At 44.8% G+C, this 17,256-nt stretch overlaps 1 protein-coding gene and 1 long non-coding RNA gene across 4 annotated transcripts in view; one reads left to right on the top strand and one right to left on the bottom strand.

Moving 5' to 3' along the window:
- Positions 1 to 17,256, bottom strand: part of ADCY10 (adenylate cyclase 10) — a 73,301-nt gene that overhangs the window by 22,443 nt on the left and 33,602 nt on the right. For all 3 annotated transcript variants that reach the window (XM_081914796.1, XM_081914794.1, XM_081914795.1), the window contains 6 exons: positions 15,720 to 15,800; positions 13,299 to 13,355; positions 13,135 to 13,194; positions 12,888 to 12,927; positions 3,577 to 3,808; positions 1,647 to 1,754 (listed from right to left, as the gene is read on the bottom strand). In XM_081914796.1, coding sequence (XP_081770922.1) covers positions 1,647 to 1,754; positions 3,577 to 3,808; positions 12,888 to 12,927; positions 13,135 to 13,194; positions 13,299 to 13,355; positions 15,720 to 15,800 — 578 coding nt within the window. The remainder of the gene's footprint in view (positions 1 to 1,646; positions 1,755 to 3,576; positions 3,809 to 12,887; positions 12,928 to 13,134; positions 13,195 to 13,298; positions 13,356 to 15,719; positions 15,801 to 17,256) is intronic.
- On the top strand, positions 2,222 to 13,388 carry LOC309371891. Its single transcript, XR_014169319.1, has 2 exons — positions 2,222 to 2,591; positions 13,176 to 13,388. It is a non-coding gene; the product is annotated as an uncharacterized lncRNA (long non-coding RNA).

Raw genomic sequence — 17,256 nt, 5'->3', positions numbered from 1 at the left:
TTGCTCACCACACAGCAGCAACGACTTCTGTAGGAACTATTGTAGCCAGTTTTCCCAGAGGGGGTGAGAAAAAGAAGGAACTTACTTAAGGGGTGGGAGCTGAAGGTTATCCCAGTGTGGAATGCCCAAGAGATGGGTTACCCTCAACCCCACCAGGAGGGACAGATCAGTTGGTGGAGCACAAGGCTCTTAATCTCTGGGTCGTGGGTTTGAGCCCTGCATTGGACGAAATATTCCTGCACTGCAGAGAGTTGGACTAGATGGTCCTCATGGCCCCAGAGCCGTCTTTCCCATAGGGCTTAGTGGTTTGTTGCGCCAGGGCGCCGGCCTCTCAGGGGCACCCCAGTGAGTGGGGGAGCTGTGCGGCTTTGCTGGCGGCCTCCCCTTTCCCTGCACACCTGCCAGCTGCACCTTGCCAACCATATGGCTGGTGGGCGCGCAGATTGCCTCCCAAGCCTCCGCAGGAGGAGAGTGATCCCTGCAGAGGCTTAGGATGGAAGCTGAGCCCTGCCAATTATATGGCTGGCTGGCGTGCAGCTTCCTTCCCAAGCCTCCCTCCCTCCCTCACCCCACACCCCCAGGCTCCCCTGCGGGAAGGCAGCATCTCCCTCCCTCAACCCACACCACCAGTCTTCCCTCCGTGAAAGTAGCAAGATGAACATTTGGGGGCGCTGGGCAGATCTTTTGACCCTGGCACCACATATGCTAAAGACGGCCCTGCATGGCCCCTTGCAATTCTACAATTCTATTATCTGATTTTGCCATTGCAGGGTCTTTTTCCTGCCTCCATGTGAATTAGTGGCTCCATTAGTTCCTATGGAGGGTGGAGAAACAGCTTGTGGGAGGAGCAAAAAGGTTAAGCCACCCTCACCGGTCTTCCACAGGGCGGTGGCTTTCTGCCCATACCGTCCAGTATTAACCAATTTGATTTTTAAGCATTGAGAAGGTTGCTATTTTTAAAACCCTTCACTGCTTAATGAATAGTAATTTCAATTTTAACAAATAACTTGAGTGGAATTAGCATCTCGGCCTGCAGAAGACTTCTGACAGAGCAACTGGGTAGGAAATGATGGATGGATTTAAAAATAGAAATGTGGGGAAATGGGGTCATACTTGAGAAGAAAGGGAAGCCCCATAGCTCTAGCCCTCAGGGCATCTCTATGGGCATGTGTGCACCAAGTGATAAGGTGCACATTGTTAGTTTTGCATGCAGACCAACCATTAAAAACTAATAGAATAGAATTAAGGGTGTGTTTGTGCATGTGTGTAAGATCTATTAAAGCCATACAAATAAATTCAATTTAGAAAGCACAGCATCAGCCACCTCATTAAAAGCAGTCAGCTCCCAAAAGACTGTTGGGAAAAGGAGGTCTTCGCCGGCTGGTGATGCGACAACAAGGAAGGAACAAGTCGGGCATCTCTAGGGAGGGAGTTCAAGAGTCTGGGAGTAGCCACCGAGAGGCCCCCCCACCCCAGGGTGCTTGTGAGAGTGGCAGGACCAAGAGACAGGTCTCGCCTGAAGATCGCAGAGCCCAGGGAGGTTCCTATGAAGGAATACAGTCTTCAAGAAAGCCTGGACCCAATCCATGTAGGGCTTCGAAATTTCCACCCTCCCCGTATCAACCAAATCCAGCAGGTCCTCTTACCTCTCCCTTGAGGCTGTGCAAGACTGACTCCTCAAACAAGCTAATGTTTCTTTGCTTGGGATTCACAGATTTCAGCATGAGCTCTGCTGTGTTCAGATATGTAAAAGCCTCAAAGAAGGACAACACAGAACAGAATATTTACTTCCTTGATCTCTGTTTACACCCATCCCTTGCCCATATTCCGGTGCATCTGGGGTTGAGCTCAGAACTCTCCATTCATCAGAGGAGTACGAGGAAACGGGCAAGGGGACAAGATTTCCTCTTTGCCTTTCTGACAAGTCTGCTCACCCCTCTTAGCGCCATGGCATTGCGGGACGGCAGAGGCTTCAAAGAGGGAACTGGAACTTCAGGGCCCTTCCTGATAGGCGGTGGGAACATAAGCCCCCGTCGCCTATCGGAAACCAGATCATAGCCTGCATCCTGCTTTGGCAAATGGGGCTGAAGGCTGAGTTTTGGGCTGTGCCAGGGGGCAGAGCCGATGGAGCGAGTGGGCTTCCCTCGGGTCTGCCTCTTGCCCATTTAAGCAGCCTACACCTGGGGCACTACCTGTTTGTTCCTTCACCAGGTTCCCCACCCACCCTAGGTTTAAGGTGATAGTCAATGATTTTGCTGTCGTTACAGTCATCACCACTTTATAGGGCCAGGTAGGAATTTGCCCACTGAGCTAATTGGCACTGTGACCTGGTGGTTTTGCCTACCTCATAGCAATAGTCACTACTGATTGGGCACTGGGGGAATCCTTTGTTTTGGATGGAGGGGTGGTTGTAGTCTCCGCCTGCCCCTCCAAACGCTGGGGTATCCCGTTACAGGGATCTGGGGGGAAGTGGCCATGTCCACGTGCCCTGGGGTGGGGCCAGGGCTGAAGGCACTCCCCCAGACAGCGGTCCCTGTGGGGGTCACCCTATTGGATGTAAGTCTTAGGAACCCCTGCCTGGAATGACCACGGTGAGCGGACCAGAAGTACTGTATTTTTCGCTCCATAAAACGCACCTGACCATAAGACCCACCTAGTTTTTAGAGGAGGAAAACAAGAAAAAAAATATTCTGAACGAAACAGTGGATGCATGATTTTTGTGGTTCATGCTGTGGCCACAGACATGATATGTGATTTGACGGTGAGTTTCTCTCCTCATTGCTTGCTTTAGTATTCCTGTCTCCTCTCTTTGCAAGTTCGCTGTCTTTACCTCCCCCCTCCCGGGCAGCCTCCTTTATCGCCAGAGTACTTTATCTCCCTCCCGATCGCTTGTTGATCAGCTGCTCAGTGGCTTTGTTTTAACACCCCCTTCCCTCTTTCTGGAAAAAAAAAAGCACGATCTGCTTTTTGCCCCTGGGCAATTTAGCTCCAGGGACCACGCATTCGCTCCATAAGACGCACAGACATTTCCCCCTCCTTTTTAGGAGGAAAAAAGTGCGTCTTATAGAGCAAAAAATACGGTATTTAGATTGCCCCATGCCCATGCCAAAACTCTTTCACCTGTATTCAATAATGTTGTGGCCTGTTTTGACCCAAAACCAGTCTTACTGGACTCTTATTTATATGGGTTGGGGTATGGGGAGCCCAGTGTCTGGTCCTGCAAAGCTCGAATAGTCGCCCAACCCCAAGCCATTTTTGTCCATTGACAAAACTGACCTTCTCACCCGCTCAACCAACAGAAGAGAGGGAGCAAACTCACCGAGCAGGGGAAACTAGCCTGCAGTAGAGTAAAATAAAACTAGCAACGGTTCTGTTCCCCACGTGGAACTACAAATAAGAGGCCAAACTTCTACCATACACAGTTTTGCCCTACCACTATCCTGCAGCTTGGACTTTCACGAAACTTGACACATGCAATGTTGTGCGTGTTTAGGGTAGCCTCTGACTGTGGAGAAGGAGAGAGGGATGAAGGACATGGGCAGCTGGAGTGGGGAAGATTGAGTAGGTCTTACTCACCATATAATTGTTGGAAAGGTGGACATAACCACATGCAGACTCCAACAAGTAATATAAGGCCCGAGGGGTATCTTCCACAGCCACGCAGTGTTGAGACAAAGGTATGATGATGTACTCCACAATCTCTTCACATTCACAGGAGCTCAGGTTCTTGAGTCTTTTCTTGCCCATCTCAGTAAGCATGATGATTTCATCCATCCTCTCTAAAAACTTCATTTCTATATCTTCCGCTCTGACCAAATGGGGACAGTGGGAGGGGGCGGATCTCAGCAACTTCTAACATATGCTGGGCTCCTCAACCCAGGACAGAAGGACTTAAGGCTTGTCCACCCTTACCTTTGCTACGCATTTCTGATATTTAGAATATACTGGACCCCATTACGTTTGTTTAAAAAAGGACTACCTAAGGTAGTCTGTTTCAGGGGTCTAATCCGGCCCGCTGGTCGGTATAATCTGGCCCCTGTGGCAGTTTATTTCCTGGGGTAAGATCCTTAAAAAAAACCCTCCACAACTTCAACCCTAAAAGAAGCTCAACAACCCCAATCTAAAAGAAAAATTTGTGGTAAAATCATAAAACAGCTCAACAACTTCAATCCTTAAAAGAGGTCAACAACCTTGGTTGGCCCAAGCGGAGACCCATTAAGACAAACCGTAGGCAGAGCGAGCCTGCGGCCGTGGGACTCGGCGGGTGCCAGAAGCCCCCCCAGAAACGAGGAAGGGACCTCGTAAGAGGTTCCGGAACGTGAACGGGGGAGCGGCGCTGTGAGTTCATCGCTCTTTTCGCGGAAGTGAAGCCGCGCTGCTGTTGCTGATGAGCGTCGACCTTTCTTCTTGAAAATCATCGGAATTGGCTGTAATTTACCCGTGAGTAAGGGGTACTAAAGATTGACTAAAGATTGATTTAAATTCGTTTAATTCGGCTGAAAACGGGAGGCGAGTAACAGGAAGTCCGCCTTCCGGTCCTGCTAATCAGAGCAAAGCAAAGAGCCCGATGGGGGCTGAAGCGCTCAAAAGAGACTTTGAAATTAGTATGAAGGGGCATTAACAGACTGTGTTCTTCTAGAAATTAAAAAGATTGAAGGATTAAATCTGTTGGTTCATTGCGCTAAGGATTCTTCCCCCCATTGTGAAGAGACGTGGAATTGAAGGGGATAACCGAGCTATCGGACTGCCAGTGTTGCAAAGGAGTACTGTCAGGCTGCTGAAACTTTTTCTTAAGTACAAATTGTTGCATTGATGGATACACTATCGCTTTAATACTGATATTGGAACCTTTCCGTTACCTTGTGGCACTATTTTGAAACAGAACTATCTGAAAGCCTCCTTTTTGAACTTGGGGACTATAAAAGTTGAAATAGGAACTTTGATGGTGGAAAAGAAACTTTCTTTCTTATGAAAACCCCCCCTAGTGGATTTGCGGAGGCATTGAGGTCTGGGAACCGTACCTTATTGGGATTTTTTGTGGTTTAATTGTTTACATTCTGGACTTGCCTTTCTCATGGATTGAAAGACTATTTGACCTTGAACAGAGGCAGCTGGGGAATGAGTGGCTCAGGGAAAACAAGAGCATCTAAAGCTAAGGAAGCTTTAGCTGAGGAAGCTAAAGAAAAGAAAAAAGATAAGAGAGCTGGGCAGCTTGTTCAAACAACGTTGATTCATCAACGCAGATCCTCGGTACCAACTGTGCTGACGGCGCAGGAGGAAGAAGTTGAAACGCTTGCAACAGAAGATATGGCAACTGGAGGAACTGATCCAGTCTTGAAACAAATTTTGGAACAACTGGCACTTTTGAATAAGAAGGTGGACGATCAGTCATCTAAAATTGACAGAGCTACATCTACTATCAGTAAGTTAACAGATCAGGTTTCCCAGCATACTCAGGCTATAGAGAAACTGCAAGGAGCTACGGCGGAGAACTACAAATTAGCTGCGGAAGCCAATCAAAAAGCTGAGCAAGCGTGCAAAAAGGTGGAGGAGATCAAAGGGGAAGTAAGACCTCTGAAAAGACAGGTAGGAGAACAGCAAGCCTACCTGTCAATGGTGGAACTGAAAAGTAAGGAATGTAATCTTAGGCTGAGGGCCGTCCCAGAGCTGGAGCAGGGCAACCTAGAGGAATTTTTGACGCAGTTGTTTTCTAAATTTTGGGGGGTTGAGGAAGATAAAGACTTTAAAATTGTGACGGCCTTCAGATTGGGAAGATCGGTTAAGAAAGACAAGTCCAGAGACTGTTTGGTTTGTTTGAGAACAAGAGAGGAAAGAGACAAGATACTAGGCCAACATTTTAAAAAATCTCTGGAAGTTGAAGGCAAAAGGGCAGAAATTTATAGAGACATTCCTAAATATCTGTTGGACCTTAGAGCCTCATATACAGACTTGGCCAAATTGTTAAGGTACAACGCAATCCCTTACAGGTGGGAATTTCCTCAAGGTCTATCATTTACCTATAAAGGAAAGAAGGTAAGAATTAAAACACCAGAGGACCACCAGAAGTTCCTACACGACAACGAGGAGGACCTCCAAAAGAGAGCTGCAGATTCTTGGCCTCCACCACCGGGATCACCACCAAGACCCGTACCATCTGGAGGCGGACCGGCACCACAGCCTTCGGGAACGGAGGACAAATTAGATACCCAACTGTGATATCTAAGAAGTAGACCAGGATGTCTCTACAGCTTCTCAGCTGGAACATAAATGGCGGGAATTCTCCAGAAAAACGGAGAAAAGTATTTCATATTTTGAAAAAAGAACAATTGGACATTATTTGCCTGCAAGAAACACATGTGACAAGACTCCACAGAAAAGTGTTAATTAACAAAAGGCTAGGCCAAGAATTTATCTCATCGGACAAAGTTAAGAAAAGAGGAGTGGTGATATATGCAAAGGAGAACTTGTCACCAAAATTCGTATTCAAAGATGAACAGGGTAGAATTTTGGCAATTGAAATTCAGACACAAGGAGAAAAGTTTTTAATTCTAGGAATATACGCCCCAAATGATGGAAAATCGGAATTTTTCAAGAAGCTGCATGAGACTATGCTGGACTATTTGGATTACAACAACATTATCATGTTGGGAGATATGAACGGCGTCGCCTCAGTGAATATGGATAAGTCGCAAAGTGCTAATATAACGAAAGACGGCAGACTACCAAAAACCTTTTTCGAAATGACTGACAATTTGGATTTGATTGATATATGGAGGATCAAGAACCCTCTAGGGAAAGAAGGAACTTTCTTTTCTGAGGCCCACATGACATGGACGCGAATTGACCAAATATGGATAACTAGAGGGCTGGCACCTAAGACCAGAAAAGTGGAAATCTGCCCAAAAACCTGCTCCGACCACAATGCTTTGAGAATGGAATTGAGATTAAATACAACCGGATCTTTCAGATGGAGAATGAACGACGCTTTGTTAAGAGATCAGGAGATTGTTAAGAAGGCCCAAAAAGTTTTAAAGGATTATTTTGAAATAAACTTAAAGACAAATGTGGAAAAAAGAACAATCTGGGACGCAAGTAAAGCAGTTATGAGAGGGTTTCTAATACAGCAGAACACGATTAAAAAAAGGCTCTGGAATGAAAAGAAGGAGAAGATTTTGGAGAAAATAAGAGAAGGAGAGAAAAAACTGAGATCCAGGCCTAAATCAAAGGAAGTATTGAGAGAAGTGAAGTTTTTCCAGGCACAATATTCGAAACTGATAAATCAAGAGGTGGAATGGAAAATTAAACAAATGAAACAAAGATCCTTTGAATCTGCTAATAAGTGCGGGAAGTTGTTGGCTTGGCAGTTGAAAAAGAGACAAAAGCTTAACACAGTTACAAATCTAGAGATTGAAGGGAGAATGGTTCAGAAACCCGAGGAAATTAGAAAGTGTTTCCAGAGATATTTCAAAGAACTTTATTCACAAAGGCCACAAAAAGGCTCGGAGGTGGACCAATTTGTCACAACTAATGGATTACAAAAAATACCCCAGGAAATGAGAGCAACCCTGAACTGTAATATTACTATCCAAGAAATTGAATGCGCCATTCAGAACCTCCAACTGGGCAAGTCTCCGGGACCTGATGGACTTACTTCCAAATATTACAAGGCATTGAAGGATTCATTGATACAACCATTGTTGGAAGTTTGTAACCAGATTATGGAGGGGAGGAAGGCACCGGAAACGTGGAAAGAAGCTTTCATCACGTTGATACCAAAATCAGAAACTGAAAAAACTCAACTTAAAAACTACCGTCCTATCTCACTCCTAAATGTGGATTACAAAATCTTTGCAGACATTTTGGCAAGCAGGTTTAAGAAAGTATTAAATGAAGTGATTCATAAGGATCAAGCAGGCTTTCTCCCAGGCAGACATTTATTTGACAACACAAGAAACATCATTGACATTTTGGAATTTTTACAGACTAATTCAAATACAAGAGCGGTGTTGATCTTTATTGATGCGGAGAAAGCCTTTGACAACATTTCTTGGATGTTTATGAAGAAAAATTTGGAAAGGATGGGAGTAGGGCGGGGGTTTGAAAATGGAATAGAAGCAATTTATTCAGAACAAAAAGCTAAATTGATAGTAAACAACGTGGTGACAGAGGAGTTCAAAATTGAAAAAGGGACACGACAGGGGTGCCCTCTATCTCCTCTGCTGTTTATTTCAGTCCTGGAGGTGCTATTGAACATGATTAGAAATGACCGGTTGGCACAGGGAATTGTGGTCGGAGAGAAACAATATAAACTGAAAGCATTTGCAGATGACTTGGTATTAACATTACAGGAGCCAGCCTCTAGTACTAAAAGAGCGTTAGAATTAATTTCTGACTTTGGTCGGGTGGCGGGATTCAAGCTGAATAAACAAAAAACTAAAGTTTTAGCAAAAAACTTGACAACTACTGAAATAGAGGAGTTCAGAAAAGAAACAGAACTAAATGTGGTTAAAAAAGTAAAGTACTTAGGGGTGTACCTGACCTCCAAAAATTTGAATTTGTTTAAGGACAATTATGAGAAATGTTGGTCAGAGATCAAAAGAGACTTGGAAACATGGTCAAGACTGAAACTTTCCTTGTTGGGCAGAATAGCTGCTATAAAGATGAATGTATTGCCGAAAATGCTATTTTTGTTTCAGGCCCTCCAGATCGTGGATAAGGTGGAATGTTTTGGAAAATGGCAGAGGGATATATCTAAATTTGTCTGGCAGGGCAAAAAGCCCCGAATAAAGTTTAAAATACTAACAGATGCGAAAGAAAGAGGGGGGTTTGCCCTGCCGGACTTGAAGTTATATTATGAATCTGCAGCCCTCTGCTGGTTGAAGGATTGGATTTTGTTGGAGAACACCGATGTCCTCGACCTGGAGGGATTTGATAATGCTTTTGGGTGGCATGCATATTTGTGGTATGACAAGGTTAAAGTTCATAAATTGTTCAAAAACCATATTGTCAGAAGGGCAATTTTTATGGTCTGGTCAAAATATAAAGACTTATTGGAGAGTAAAACTCCGAGGTGGCTCTCACCGATGGAGGCCAAAGCACGTAAAAGACTCAATATGGAGGCCCACTGGCCTAAATATTGGGAAATAATTGAAAAAATTGGAGATAAATGGAGGTTGCAGAGTATGGAAAAGTTAAAAAACAAGGTGCGAGATTGGTTGCATTATGCTCAAATTCAGGAAGTTTTTAAAGCGGACAAAAAAGTGGGTTTCCAGGAGGAAAAATCGAAACTAGAGACAGAGTTGCTTGAGCCAAAATCTAAGCTAATTTCGAGAATGTACAACTTGCTGCTTAAATGGAATACACAGGATGAGATTGTTAAATCCTCCATGATAAAGTGGGCGCAGGACTTGGGGCATAACATTATGTTTGAAGACTGGGAAAGGTTATGGAACACCGGAATGAAATTCACGGCATGTAGTGCCTTGAAGGAAAATATTATGAAAATGACATACCGGTGGTACATGACCCCAGTCAAGCTTGCAAAGATATATCACCTGTCTGATAATAAATGTTGGAAATGTAAAGAAGAGGAAGGGACATTTCTACACCTCTGGTGGACCTGCCCGAGGTGAAGGCCTTCTGGGAGATGATACATAATGAACTAAAAAAGGTGCTTAGATTTACCGTACCCAAGAAACCGGAGGCCTTCCTCCTGGGCATGGTAGACCAGAGGGTGGCCAAGAAAGATAGAACTTTCTTTATGTACGCTACTACAGCAGCAAGGATCTTGATGGCAAAGCACTGGAAGACACAAAATCTACCCACATTGGAAGAATGGCAGATGCAGCTGATGGACTATATGGAACTGGCTGAAATGACTGGCAGAATTCGAGACTCGGGAGAAGAAGAAACGGAGGAAGTTTGGGAAAAATTTAAGGACTATTTGAAAAAGCATTATAAGTTGTATGAATGTTAAAAAATGCTCCTCTCTAGGAAAGTACAGCTTCAGTATCGGTAAATTTTTGAATTGGTAAATAAGGCACAACAAGACAGAAGTGATGTAATGAAATAATTTTATTGTGTTGAAACTAAAAATTAATGGATTTGGATTGAAATGTTTAGAGACCAGATATCACGATAAAATGGAAGATATATTATTATGTTTAAAATAAGTCAACAAATTGCTGAGGTTTTGGATTTACAGAGAATGCAGTGATCGGAAGATGGGGGGAGTCCATTAGATTTATGGAAACATGTATTTGCAATTTGAATTTTGAATATTATAAACCCAATAAAAATTATATTAAAAAAAACAACAACCTTGGTTGGCCCTTTGGTCGGCCCTCACGGCCCTTCACTTTGGTCGGCCCTCACGGCCCTTCACTTCATCAAATCTGACCCTCTTTGAAAAAAGTTTGGACACCACTGATCTAAGGTATCTAACTGTTGGAGATGCAGTAGGGGTAATGCTTCTCTAAAATGTATGTCTTTTGATTGTCCTATATGGAAAGATTTTTGGCAGAAGGTAACTGAAACAATCTACAGAAGTGTACGGAACAACCTTACCTTTACAGAGCAAAACATCCTTTTGAATTATATGCCCAGCACATGGAACCTTACAAAAGGACAATGTGAGTGGACTCTCTGTGCCCTTACCACAGCAAAAAGACTGATGCTGATGAATTGGAAAAATAAAAGTGCAGCTCCCCTTCTACGATTGGATTGAAGACTTATACAAACTCACAGTGTATGAACAACTTGCAAATAAATGCAGACTTGCCATGGACAAATTCAATGATATTTGGAATCCACTTGTCATGGACACGACAGAAAATCGTGAAGAGTAGCCGGAGCTAGAAAGCGGGCAGGCAGAGGAAGGACAGGAGACTGACAGATTTCTCAGGCAGCGAGAGACAGTGGGCGAATGCCTCCCCTTTCTGAAGCCGTTAGGAATGCTGCTTATCAGCAGAGCGAAAGCGGGCTGGATGAGAGCCAGCTCTCTGAACCTGTCAGTCCCAAAACTAGGTGAATGGAAAGGGTCAAAGGCAGAAGGAAAACCAATAAATGTAAGGGGAGAAAGTTCAGGATATTCTGCAGTAGCCGGAAGTATTCTTCAGAAGACTCAACTTGATCATGATTTATGGACGCTCTGAGAGAGAGCGGCCAGAGGCTAATTGCTTGTATGCAATAAATCTTCTGTAAATTACCGCTGGCGTGTTGTTTTCTCAAGCCGGCAGCTGGCCAGCTTCTGACACCATTCTTACAAATACTGTAATAGGTTGAAATCTGGTGCAGTACAATAACAACTTTGTAAAGTATACAGTTTTTTGGGGGGGTTTCCTGCCCCTTTTATTTTCCCTTCTACACAGGTGCTGTTCACCCCCCCTTCATTGTGTTTAGTTGTACTTTTTGAACTTTTTGAAAATTAAACAAATAAATACAACCTTTGCTCCTCATTTCTAGGCACAAGTCCAGGCTTTTCAGGTCAAGGTCCGAGACTCCTTTTTATTTTTATTTTTTTGCCCCAATGCTTTCCCCATGAAAATCAGCTCTTTACGAATGAATTGGAGCAAACAGCAATCGGTGGAAAATCCGAGTTGCTGTTTCTGGGTCATGTGGTTTAGACCACAGCGCCACCTGCGTCCCTATAAAACTGGACCTCAGAGCAATTTCAGTTGAAAAGAGCTGAGTCCCCAATTCTAACCTCTCAGGAAGCTCACTGTGCCATATTTATGATGACATAATCATATCACGAGTTTCCCCATTTCTGCTGCACGTAATTACAACTTGGGGGGGAAACAGGGAGTAGCAATGTCACATCAAGTGAGGAGTTGCACCAAATTACGGGAAGCAGACTGCCCTGTGTCTCCCAGATCTTTAGTTCTGCCCTAAGCTACTGCCCTACGCTGGTGGCACTGTGGGTTAAACCACAGAGCCTAGGGCTTGCCAATCAGAAGGTCGGCGTTTCGAATCCACACAACGGGGTGAGCTCCCGTTGCTCGGTCACAGCTCCTGCCCACCTAGCAGTTCGAAACACGTCAAAGTGCGAGTAGATAAATAGGTACCACTCCGGTGGGAAGGTAAACAGCGTTTCCGTGCACTGCTCTGGTTCGCCAGAAGCTGCTTAGTCATGCTGGCCACATGACCCGGAAGCTGTACCCCGGCTCCCTCAGCCAGTAAAGTGAGATGAGCGCCGCAACTCCAGAGTCATCCGCGACTGGACCTAACGGTCAGGGGTACTTTTACCCTTTAAGCTACTTTGCACTCTTTGGAGAAAGGGTGGTGAAATGCAGTCAAGAAAAATGAACACGGAATCTGCCAAAATACATCAGATATGGATTCACGGAGGGCAAAAAGCCCTGCCTGTGAGCTCTCTATTTTCTGACTCTTAGCAGACAACCTCTGGTAGTCTTCTGATAGTGACAACTATCAGTGGGCTTCTTATTTAATCCCCTACATTATCTCTAAGCTAAGGGCTCTCAGGTGAACAGAGCTGAAAAAGACCCCCAGTTGATCAACTGGATATACAGTGGTACCTCGGTTTAAGTACTTAATTCATTCCGGAGGTCCATACTTAACCTGAAACTGTTCTTAACCTGAAGCACCACGTTAGCTAATGGGGCCTCCTGCTGCTGCCATGCCGCCGGAGCACGATTTCTGTTCTCATCCTGAAGCAAAGTTCTTAACCTGAAGCACTATTTCTGGGTTAGCGGAGGTGTATGTAACCTGAAGCGTATGTAACCCGTAATAACAAATACCAGCCAACGTTTTTAGTACTGGGTAAGAGGAACTATTACTCTGATTTCATATAAGAGAGATCCTTAGACCCTTAAAGTACCCCAGTCATAGCAGAATGCCAAAGAATATAGAAGTTCTTTTCATCAAACCTAAAGGACTCTTGCAAGCTGGGTCTCCCCTGAAGCTCTTCTAGAAAAGGAAGGGAAGGGAAGAATGATAAATGCATTGCGGCAGACATTATGGTTTCTTGTTAAGTAAGAAAATGACTCAACCAAGACTAAACCAAGCATTCATTTGGGTGTGTGTGTGTGTGTGTGTGTGTGTGTGTGTGTAAAAACATGTAAGCATCATATGGAGATTTTTCAGTTGTGAACTGTTAAATACGGTTGAGCCTACCTTTGCTAAGATTGCGTCTTGTGATTCTATTTTCCTTCCAGGTGTCAGAAACAAGAATTTCTGAGGGAGGAAAAGAAAGCAAAGGAAGATGCATCTGATATGATTCCATCATTCAAGAAAACGGTTAATTGTGTACATCTGGGGTTTTGGTGAAATTGGTTTACCGTTACTTGATCCTAGAAAACGATCTGAAGCACAATGTTTAATGCTGGATAGGTATACTGTAAAACAAACAAAATTCAAGAATAAGTCCAGTGTTAAGCCTACTAGCACCTCTCAGTAACATCACTGTTTCTTGGTTATGGGACAATCAGTTTATTGTGTGTAACTAAAGGCCGCTACAATGCATAGCAGAGGGCAAGGCAAGGTTTCCCTCTGAAATTGCATGATAGATATACCCTATAAAAAGTTTACAGCATAAAACTTTAAAATTAACATATCCAGAACAGAGCTTCTTAGGTGTCAGAGCAAATTTGGCTACCAGGTGCATAATCTGTAGGTCTTTATCAGCTAGGAGCTCAAGCATCTCCTCCTAGGGTATCATTCTGAGAGACAGTCAGTCAGTCAGTCAGTCAGTCAGTTTTATTGCACATAGCCAAAGGCTGCCGCAATTTACCCAGAATTATTTGACAATTAAAAGAAAATATACTGAATTGATACAAAAGACTTAAGACATTTATATTATCAAAACATTACGTATTCTAAACAGAGCTATAAAAGTACCCCAATGTACAAATCAAGACATTAAACAATAAAATTCATAAGCTAAAATCGTGACATGGCCACTAATGTTAAAAACAATGCCAATTAATACAGTGTGCAATTTATACTCAGTGTTTGGTGACAAAGATAGAGCATAGCCTGAAGTAGATAGATAGAATCAAATGAATTCATCCCCTTTACAGTTAATGGCTACCTTAGCTATAGAATTTGCTCTAATTTTGCTAGCACCAGTTGCAAAAAGTGCTACATGCCAAGTCACATACTTATCTGTGTCTGCGAGGAGATATAAAATCATGTCAAAGGGGTTCTGGCCAGGGGACCTTGTCATTATAGGTACTAAAAATCTTTTTCTTGCATCATTATATAAGGGACAGTGCAAGATAAAATGCATAAGGTCCTCTACTTCAGAACATCCCCTAATGCAAACACGTCCGTTTGCTGGTATGCCTCTGTGTCTCCCATCTCTATAAGCAGAGTTTATTGTATTTAGTCGTAATTCTGTAAAAGCTTTCCGAAGTTGTGCAAATGTCAAGAGAGACAGTGAAAAACAGGGGATAAAAAAAATTCTCTGGGGATTCAATATAAGGGGCATAACAGCAGGTAATGCATGACACACTTAACCTGATTGCATCCATAAATGCGTTCCATATGGGCAATTCCGAGATACCGTATTTTTCGCCCTATAGGACGCACCGTCCCATAAGGCGAACCTAGTTTTTTTGGGGGGGAATATTCCCTCCCCCCAGGCACAGGGCTGGGGCGGGGGAAGCCCGAGCTTCCCCCGACCCCAGCCCCCAGAACAGGCAGCTCTCTGCAAGCCGTGGGAGCCCAGCACCAGCTCCCGCTGCTTGCAGAGAGGTGCGCGAAGCCTGGAGAGTGAGAGGGGTCGGTGCACACCGACCCCTCTCGCTCTCCAGGCTTTAGCGAAAGCCTGCAATCGCCCCATAGGATGCACACACATTTCCCCTTCATTTTTGGAGGGGAAAAAGTGTGTCCTATAAGGCGAAAAATACGGTATTTCCCCTCTAAATACACCGAGGGCATCTGTTGGAACCTTAGTTCAACAAACGCCCTACACAGCTGCAGGAAGTCAGTGTCTCAAAGTAATGAAGGTTTAAGTGGTTGATCTTGATTTGGGGGTACCAAACAGAATAACGGGCATCCATAATGAATGTTCTATCTTGGTGGGCATCCTGATCAAAGATCCAATTTCGCATGGACCGAGGGCTAACTCAGGGCTAAGCCAAGTTACAGGGAACCAGGGAGAGAGCCTTCTCGGTAGTGGCACCCGCCCTGTGGAATGCCCTCCCACCAGATGTCAAAGGGAAAAACAACTACCAGACTTTTAGAAGACATCTGAAGGTACCCTTGTTTAGGGAAGCTTGGTTCTCTGTAACTTGGTTACAACCAAGATCAACCACTTAAAGCCTCATTACCTTGAGACACTGACTTACTGCAACTAAGGTTCCAACAGATGCCCTTGGTGTATTTAGAGGTGTATAGCTGTCAACCTTCCCTTTTTTTGCGGGAAATTCCCTTATTCCAGTGCCGTTTCCCGCTGCTTCCCGCTGCTATCCCGGATTGTTAGATATCCCGTAGACTGCCCCTAGGACAGGTGAGGCTGCTGACCCCTTGTTTTCGAGGCTGACGATCCCTTATTTTCAAATCTGAAAGTTGACAGCTATGGACAGAACAACTTTCCACTGGATCCTGCCTCCATCCATTCTTCTCTGACCGATCATGGACTTAGGGGACTCAGAGCCCCATGGGAAGTTGGGCAGCAAAAGCCAAACCCCAAATTTCTACATCATGCTATCCCATTCGTCCTCCAATCAATATAAAACTTCCAGAAGGAGTTTTACCTGTTTCTGATGTTGGAGAAGATCTTGCAATGCTGCCTGAAGATTGCAACGGAACAAACATTGAGGCATCTTCATTCAGACCTGCAGTTAAAGGGAGACAGGAGCTGATGTGAACACTTCTTGCATTTGTATTTAGCATCAGTACAAACTATGGGCTGTACTACAGAGGGATGGAGAACCTTTTGCTCCTTGGGCGACCATGTCCCCATGAGGGGGCCGCATATCGGCGGTGGTGGGTGAAGCAGGGCCACAGCACAAAGCTGGTGGACCCAAAGCGCAGATAATAGGCATATATCTCACACAGCACATAGATATGTTTAACATATTAAAGGTAAAGGGACCCCTGACCAGTCATGGCCGACTCTGGGGTTGCGGCGCTCATCTCGCTTTACTGGCCAAGGGAGCCGGCGTACAACTTCCGGGTCATGTGGCCAGCATGACTAAGCCGCTTCTGGCAAACCAGAGCAGCGCACGGAAACACCGCTTACCTTCCCGCCAGAGTGGTACCTATTTATCTACTTGCACTTTGTGTGCTTTCGAAATGCTAGGTTGGCAGGAGCAGGGACCGAGCAACGGGAGCTCAACCTGTCACGGGGATTCAAACCGCCGACCTTCTGATCGGCAAGTCCTAGGCTCTGTGGTTTAACCCACAGCGCCACCCGCATCCCTATTTAACATATTAAGCAGTTTATAAACAACATATCATAGTTAATGGAGTTGGACTAGATGCCTTTGAAGGCCATCCTATTTTCAATTTTTGTTTCCATCTTTACCTTTCATCTACAGTTGTCAGGATTCTGTCAGCGGGCCCCGGCTGGTTGCCCAGGAAAGTATAAAGACAAGGGAACGTTTCTTACCATCCTTTTTTATTTCAGTGTTACAGAGAGAGGCTATAGAACCCAACCGCTTGGATAATGGTGTTGTCCCGAGTGAATCTCCACACACACCCTGCCCCGGTCTCTCCCACTTCCTCATTTGTCATTCTCATCCTGTCCTCTAGGGGTCGTGCTACATGCCCTCTGCCTTTGAGCTTTTTGCTCTCCTACTTTTAAGGCTCGCCAGTTCTGGGAGATGGAGGGTCTGGAATGCTTTCTAATGACACTGTGTCAGCTGGGTGTTGTTCCGACTCTCCCATGAATTCCCAGCTTTCCCCCTCATCTGCCTCTGAGCTGTGACCTCCCTCAGTCCCCTGTTGTAAATCTATACTGTCTTCCTCTTCCTCCTCCCTGGGAGGGTCAGGATGGGGAGGCTGTCTCCACCATTTCTCCTCTGCCCGGTCCCTGACAACAGTGCTCTCAGAGACTTCAACTGATCCCTTGAGTTTGTTGGGATTCACAGAATGCTGTGTGAGATAGTAAGTCTGCAGGCTTGAGTTTGCTAGCTGCTGCAACTGGCTGATGCATTCAGCCTGCAATATTTTCAATGGAAGTGCTGGGTCAGAATGACTCAGCAGTAATGTGCTGTCAGTTGATTGGCTGTCATCGGTTTAAAAGCGAAACCTGTCCAGCAGTAAGGACTTCCTATTTGCTTTAAGGTG

Source organism: Podarcis melisellensis, assembly GCF_964234715.1.
Source record: "Podarcis melisellensis genome assembly, chromosome: 6".
Classification (NCBI taxonomy): Eukaryota; Metazoa; Chordata; class Lepidosauria; order Squamata; family Lacertidae; genus Podarcis; species Podarcis melisellensis.
The sequence above is the reverse complement of the archived record's forward strand: the minus strand, read 5'-3'. Positions and strand labels throughout refer to the sequence as shown.